The sequence below is a fragment of the Triticum dicoccoides genome, chromosome 7B (genome assembly GCF_002162155.2).
Source record: "Triticum dicoccoides isolate Atlit2015 ecotype Zavitan chromosome 7B, WEW_v2.0, whole genome shotgun sequence".
In the NCBI taxonomy this organism is placed as follows: Eukaryota; Viridiplantae; Streptophyta; class Magnoliopsida; order Poales; family Poaceae; genus Triticum; species Triticum dicoccoides.
This window is the reverse complement of record NC_041393.1, coordinates 770,534,252-770,542,371: the sequence shown is the minus strand read 5'-3', so window position 1 is coordinate 770,542,371 and position 8,120 is coordinate 770,534,252. Positions and strand designations below refer to the sequence as shown.

The window sequence follows — 8,120 nt, the reverse complement described above, 5'->3', positions numbered from 1 at the left end:
ACGGGAGGGGGGCGCTGGGGGGCGGGGAGATGAGCCCCCGGTCGCCTCGCTCGGGGAGGCGACGCGGGGGGCGGCCAGGAGGGAGGAGGGAGGCGGGGCGCGGGGCGGCGCGCGCGGCCGGCTGCCGGAGGCGCGGGAGGGGAGGGTAAGGGGCCGGCGGCGGCGGTGGAGCGAGGGGGGAACCCTAGGAGCGGGCCGTCCCCGTCCTGGCTGCTTTTCGCGACTCCTTTCGTGGCGATAGTGAGTAGGGGTAGTGTTTGGAGAAGTGGTCGGAGAGATCTGTGGCGCTGATACGGACCTGACACCAGAAGGGGTGTCGGGCGCCAATGTGATCTGCTACCCACTTCACCTCTTCTTCGACTCGGTGGGTCCCGATCAAACTGATCTTTCCCGTCGTTTGCCGGGGCGGTGGCCCAGGCGGTGGGAGTTGTGATGCTTGTGGGCTGAGCATGCGGCTCAGGTGCGGGCGGCTAGCTGCCATGGCCACATGGGCGGTGTTGTGGCTGTCGTGTAGGTGCTCTGTGATGGTGTGCTATGGTCAGTGTACCTGGGCACACCATCGGCGAAGACGGAGTATGCTTGCCGTTGCCGGGGTGAAAACACTATCTGGCTTTGGCCAGACCGATGGATACCATCATCTTCTTGAAGTCTCTATAGTGGTTGCTCCTTCCCCTTCCACCGCGGATTTCCATCCAACAACCAGAAAATCCCACCTAAGCATGTCCATTAATCTGGTACTTTGCCGTCTGTATGTGTACCATTGCTCATTCTAATTTCCTAGCTGCGAAAATTGTTTTACAAGCTTCAGAGCATAAAATTGTCATAAAATACTATTCTAGGAATTGTCTGGTTTTTGTAGGGAACTTCCAGGCATGGTCTATTTGAACAATGCAAAGGAGAAATTCGAGCTTATAAATTACCTGAACATTCAGATTAGTAGTAAAGGTAGCATTAGCAATATAGAGATGTGCACCCTCAAGTGAACATTTGCAAAGCATTTGTGCTAGATTGCGTATCATCAATATTGTGTACGCGCGGGAGAATTGTTACTATAACCTCAGTGTGAAATTGCAAGTGGAAGGATATGCAAGCTTCTTTGGAACCTGCTCTACTTCAGTTCCCATATAGTAATAAAGATGTCCAGGCATTTAATGTTTGTAAATAGTCAGTACCTACCAATACAGAAATCGAAACATTTCAAATGCTTTAACTGGGGGCAAAAATGCGTGCGACGATAGCACACATGCAGACACATCACAGCTTTTGATATGACATCAAGCTATACATCCGATCCACACATCACATTCAGCACGCCTGTATACCAATCATTGAGCTGGCGAATATATTTGATCCACCCATCACTTCCTCATCCTAGACCCACATCAGCATCTGTGCATAGATAAAACAACATGAATTTCCCGTATAAACCAATAGCAAATACAAGGCTACAAACTAAATATAACACTCAACAAGTATACTAATTTCTGCTTGTGATGCATGAAAATGACACTGGATATTTTCAGGTCAGCACCTATCATATTGCCCATTAACGGTGAATTACAGGAAAAGAACCTACCAATCAAGGTACGTATCACATTGCCCTGTAACGGTGAATTGCATGCAAAGAACCTACCAATAAAGGAACAAGACATCAAATATGTGCTTTACAAATGTTATGATGATTAAGCAACCTGTTTGTACAAAAAGAATGTCTGTAGATTAAGCAACCTGTTTGTACAAAAAGAATGCACTACATTGAGGTTTTGATTCAAAAAATATATACTCCAAAAGGGAAACAACGTTATGCCAGATGTAGAGGAGACAATAATGATCCCAAAAAGGGTGTAGATGAACAAATGATATGATAGAACAACATAAGGAAGCTGATTAAATATAAATACATTCTAACCAGGGAAGCAAAAGCAAAAGCTCAGTGGTACATCCATGTATACAATTGTTTCTTCGTTTTATGTCTATAAGAACAAATTTACTTATCCATAGACAAAAGTCGACAGACATACCTAAAGTAAACTGTTCCAGTAAATTAACTAAGGTAATCTACGATCATATGTGGAGGTACCAGACGAACTATATTTGTGTTATACTACCGTTTCAAAAATGTTGTTTGGAGCTGAAATATGGGGTTGCTGTAATCTGAAGATTTCTACTCATACACAGGTTATATATAAGAATAAGATAATCATTTTGAAACGACATGAACAAGTCAACCAACTCGTATACTAAATACCTGAATGATATTTTTTTTGTCGTACAACATTGAGACCAAGATAAATAAAAAATAAGAAAAGAGTAGATAACATGCTCACCACTTCATATAGTTGGTGCACACAATGATGGTGGGAAACCATCATATAGTTGGCCAGGTAAGATGGGTTTGCTCAGTGCAGCGAACAACTCGACCTGCAATGTCTTCACGTTGACCGAAAAGTATCCAAACTTCAGATTCTCTTGTGAAGACATGGTGTACAACACTTCCATGAGCAAGTATCCCCCGGCAACACCAACCAGAATCGCACGCTTTACCGGCAATGGGATGACCTTCTCTGAGTGCCATTGGTTATTTCTCAAAATGGAATACGTGAGGCAATATCGGTCATCTTCACTTTCCTCATCATAGCCTTTGGTGAGCATCCCGAGCATCCCTTGTGCTGCCCCGACAATGACAAAACTATTAAGATCTCGTCGTTCAGGTGGAAGGTTGACAGTAGAGAACTCCATTGTGCGCACGTCAAGCACAAGCAACTCATTCCGAAAATGCAAATGCCAGTAGAAGCATCCGTGGACGAATTGACGATTGCAAAACCCACTCTCAGAGTTGAGCAATGGAGGACATGTAGCTTGAGCACCCCATCGATCATAAGTAAGAACATGCCATTGTCCATCCAAAGAGGAGAAGACGAGAAGCAGCAGATTCATTCTGCACTGAGCCAGACAAATCACCCTAAATGATACAGGGTCCTCCTCATCATCGCCAGGTGCAAGGAAGGTCTCCAGTTTGAGCAGGTCCGGCCTACGGACCAGCGCTTTCATGTCGCCAGGAACGGCAGGCAGCAGGACGTAGCGGCGGTGCACGGGATCGCACACGGCGAGTTCCCTTGTCAAAAATTGGCAGTAATGTGAGTCACACACCTCAGAGCCAACGAGAATGCGCTTGCCATTTTCTTCATTGACCGGAGCGCTCGCAAGGAGGGCTCGTCCGTGAAGGAAGTTAATTGGACTCCAGGAACGGCCGGCGGTGGAGGGGAGGAAGGATGTGCAAGAGAAGTCGAAGCCGGCGAAGGGGCGGGCGGCGGCGGCGGAGGGGTGCGGCTGCTGGGCAGGGACGAATGGTTCATGGAGCTGGAGCATGCCAATGAGAGGCGGTGGGTGGAGGGCGCGGTAGCGGCGCAGGAAGGCGTGGTCGGCGATGACGCGGCGGAAGGAGGCGCGAGCTGTGGAGGCGCGGGCGAGGTCAGCCGGAGTGGGGAGGCGGAAAAAGATTTCCTCGAGCAGCTCATCCTGGATATCGGCGATGGACGGCGCCGGCGCCATCACGGTGGCCGCGCCTGCTGCTTCTCCGCCGCGTGGTGGACGAATAGAGAAGAAACTGAGGATTGGGAAGTAGGGTTCATGGACACCCAAGTAACGTTGGCTGGATCGAGTTACTGTGGATGGGTGGAAGATCGTGACTTGAGGGCACTAATTAATCCCGGATTTTGGGGAGGCCGATTGATCGAGCAGTTTCAGGAAATCCAATTAATCTAGAGTAAAGACTTTCCGTGAAATGGAATTTACTTCTTTGCAAAACATATTTTATGCCAAATCATGTGTCACACGCTGTGACAAGAAGCACATCGGCCTTTACGACTTTTACAACTAAAGTTGTCATTCAAAAAACAATAAAAAAATGAAAATTATCATCCGAAAAGGTAGTTGCCATCCTCGCGTCACTAAACTTGCCAACAAAACCGTTCGGAGTTGTCATCTGTTTGTGTCATACGTGTGGCACTTATGAAAGTCATATTTTATTGAATAGTGATGTATGGACCATAGTTGTTATTTGACCCTACAACATTTGGGAAAAGAATGACAAGATCCTTGGATTTACCATCGTGCTAGTTTCGTCAAAAAAGGGTTTTCCCCCGCTTTATATATAAAGCACCATCACCAAACAAGCCGATACAAATGCACACCCCACACAACCACAACACACATATCCAAGGCTGGATACAAGGACGCTGAAAACAGCAACACCACCCCCAAACAACTCCAAGCTAACAACAGATGAAACACTAAGCACTACTATGAAGTCGTCGTGGGCCCTGAACCGAGGATGAGCCTCCGCGAAGAGGAGAAGCAGTGCATGACAAACAATGGGCTCCAAGGCAGCACCTTCAGGAAGGAAACGACATCAGGGTGCCGCCACCGCGCCCATTGAATGCATGGTGTTTCCCTGGAGAACCATGGCGACAAGAGAGATACGGCGGCGACGATACCTTCAAGAAGGGAACGACGTCAGACCGTCGCCGGCATCGGCTTGACAAGTCAGAGCGGGTGTTTACCCCGGCCAACACTCCCCCTCACCAAAATGGGGTACGGTCACCCGCACCACCTCCATTGAACGACACGCCCCGACCACCTTGCCGCCCGCACGACCATAGTGATCGGGCAGCGCCTGAGCCGCGTGCTCCGCCCATGAGCACCTCAGCTCCCACCAAAGGACCGCCGCCGTAGATCCGAGCCCACCCATCATCCAAAGATACACCGTATCGAAGCGGCCAACCGGAAAGAAGCAGAAGACACCCCCCCTTCCACCCCAAAGCGGACACCTTGGCAGGGGTGGTGGCCGCGGTGGGCAGACTGGGCCAGCTGAACTCCGGCAGCCACACGGTGTAGCCGCTGGATGCAACGAAGAGGGCACCCTGCCCCCATCCCGGAGTCCCCTGCCACCTCCAGCAAACCCTCGTGTGCACCAACGCGGCGCCATGGAGCCACCCCTGCCAGTCAAGCCTATACAGGAATCCGAGAAGAAAGGGAAAGCTCACCCAAGTCAATTGCAGACGAACAGGTGCCGGAGCATGTCCCACTGCCGCCGCGCGCTGACCAGGTCGACCGCGTGGTTGCAGCCATGCCGCTGGAAGCGACAACACGTAGAGCCCCCGCTGGACCTCCGCCACCACCCCGTGTCGCCTGCCGCCACCAGAGACCGTCGGATCTGGCCGGAGACGCGCCGGCACGCCACCGCCCGAACTTGCCGCAACCGCTGAATTGTAGACGTCCTCCAGGACACCACTCACCCCCTGCGCCCTGCCTTGCCATGACAGCCGCCGCCGCTAGATTCGCCAGTCACCCTGGATGCCCGCACTTCCCGCTCGCAACCCACACCGCTCCACGGCCAGGCGAGGTCACGTAGCCACCGCCGCATTCACGGCCGCCCGAGCCGCCGGCACGCCTGACCGCGGCGCCTCCGCCGCACCCTGCTCGAGCACGGTGTCCCCAGGAAGCGCCCCGCATACCACACTGCAAGGTGGCGCTGAGGAGGAAGGAGGCCCCGCCGCTGCCTACGCCGACCGGGCTTTGCCGGCGGTGGCAAGGAGGGGAGGCGAGGAAGAGGAGGCTAGCGGCGACGAAAGCCTAGGGTTCGCACCCCGCTCGTGGGTGCGGGTCAGGCGAACGAAAAAAAGTCACCATCGTGCTAGTTTCCATTTTATTGCGAACTATCAGGCATCGGACTATTGATACCTAGCATCCCATCAGACAGGAAACCACTAGATATCAGTATCGCATCAGACCAGGCTAGAGCCGTTGGATTAGAGAGTTAATTAGCAGATTTTGATGGGTCCTTTCCACATAACATGGTCTTTGATTTGAGGTTGCTTCCTACCAAAACTGTAGCCTAAAACCACGTTATTACTTCCTACCAAAATTGCAGCCTATAATCACGTGATTCAAGTTTGCTTCCTACCGTAACCACACCTTAAAATCATGTGACCATGCAATTTTAGATCCATTTGTTCTTAAGTTTTTTGTTCCATATTTTTTCCTATTTATCTAAAAATTAGTAAATGGAAATTTGTTTCTAATACTATTATTTAAGGGTCAGTTCTTTTGGGCGGCTTAAAAATAAGTTGCCTCTTCCCGGTTTAAAAAATGAGCCAATCCTCAAATTTGTTGAGACTTCTAAATTCTATCCCATAAGTAGTTTACAAGCCCCAATGAATAAGATAGGATGGGGTAAGCCCGGGAGGACGCGGCTTATTTTTTAAGCTGCTAAAAAAACGGGCCCAAGTGTGCTCTCTGGAATGGACTAGCGCAGGCCCCCGCGTGGCTCGCACAAGGCGGTTAGAGCAACACATCCTTCCACACTAGCCGTAGCTACCCCTGGCTCCTTCTCCCCTTGCCGTCACCTGCTTTCGCCTCTAAGCAAAGTCCCCAATAGGTGCCGGCGGCGGCGGGTCCATCGCCCGCGTTCGTAGCTCCCTCCCCGTCCTTGGCTCCTATGCGAGATCTGCACACAATGGCTGCTTTGGCGACGGCACACCTGCTCACAGACCCCGTGGTTGCTCCTCCTCGTTGGCTCATGTTGACGACGCCCTTCTTGGTGGCGGCGGCTCGCCGGTGAGGCTCTGCTGGAGCTCTGTGCATGCATCTGCACAGATTTGACTGTGTGGCTCAGCTCCCTCGACCTCACGTGCCACATGGGCGATGGACCTTGACCCGCGTGGATCTGGTAGTAGGGGTTGGTGCATTAGATGACTGGCGTTGCGGCACGAGGTCTTGCCAGTGATGCCTCGGGCTGGCACTCTGCTAACCCAGGCTCGGCACCGTTTGACTGCTCTGCTGCTTGTAGCCCTCGCCAACTCGTCTTTCCCACAACGGTATCTGACCTTAGCAGAAACAACTGGCCTCTCGAGATGCAAATTGCAGTGACTACCAATAGATCTTGGAGATGTTTCTTCTCCAGATCTGGTGACAGCTGCCGGCGGCTCGTACTAGCATGGTTGTGGGATGCTGCTGAAAAGCTCCACTGTGGGTTTTGGCGATTCTCATTTCAGTCGGTTTGACTTCGATGGTAAGATGTAATCTATGGACGACGACTTGACGCAAAGGGTATGGTTGTGCAGCAGTGGCGAAGGAATTTTTAGCCAAGTGCATGTAACTGGGGGGATCGTAGAAAAGGGGTGGCGACATCACATGACTGACTTCAATTTGTTGGCACATGATTGATCAGTTACACATCTGATAGAACCATGACAATTTAACCAGAAATTATACATAGTATATTGATCAATTAAATATAGGATAGAAGCATGAAACAAATAGGAGAATCGAGATTGGAGGACTCGATACCTAGGTCAGATGCGTGTATGCTGCCTACAGGGGAAGGTGCTGAATCCTGCAAATCTTCCAGTTAAATTACACGCAGAAAAATTGTTTAATTGTTAAACTGTATAAATTCCTAATCCGTATGTATCCTCTTTCCCTTCCCATTCTGCAGGATGTGCTACTTCTGCTGTTCTGCACATATCCTTCCTGCACGTATCTGCATACGTACAGGTCAATGTTGCCTGCCCTGGATCAATTGTAACGATGAATCGATGATATGCACGTGCGTATTTTAGAAAAACGATGAAAATGGAGCATGTACCTCCATCTATTTTTTATTATTTGGATTGTGGTTGTTTTGCTAGCACCGTATGGACTGAAATCTGCACAAACGATCGACTGTATCATTTAGCCATGTTCGTGGTTCCACTCAATACAAAGTTGTACGTGTACTCACATGTTGCGCATTTTGCTTTATCTGTTCCCTCTGTTCAAACTACGGGGATTTGGTTGCAGGAGATATTTGAATTATGTATTGTTGAGTATACTGTGTACGTGTATATGTGTGTGTAGGGCTCACCTCCTGTTTTCCCTGTATAGTTGAGATTGTGGCCCACCTCTGTACTTATATATACGTGCCTGGTGCACCGATCAATACATCGCGATTGCACAGCCCATAATCTGTCTCTCTACATGGTATCTATCGCAGTAAGGTCCTAACCTAGCCGCCGCCGCCGCCGCCGCGCCTCCGCGCCGCCGCCGCCGCCGCCGCCGCCGCCGCCGCCGCCTCCCGC

At 50.5% G+C, this 8,120-nt stretch overlaps 1 protein-coding gene across 1 annotated transcript; it reads right to left on the bottom strand.

Moving 5' to 3' along the window:
• Nucleotides 1-2,331: 2,331 nt before the first annotated feature.
• On the bottom strand, nt 2,332-3,552 carry LOC119339782. The gene has a single exon (XM_037611703.1). It carries the CDS (start codon nt 3,550-3,552, stop codon nt 2,332-2,334), a length of 1,221 nt encoding a protein of 406 aa, XP_037467600.1.
• Between the last annotated feature and the right edge of the window lie 4,568 nt (nt 3,553-8,120).

What these genes read in the sequence shown, in the direction of transcription:
- LOC119339782 (XM_037611703.1), bottom strand. Translation starts at nt 3,552, where the DNA reads ATGGCGCCGGCGCCGTCCATCGCCGATATCCAGGATGAGCTGCTCGAG.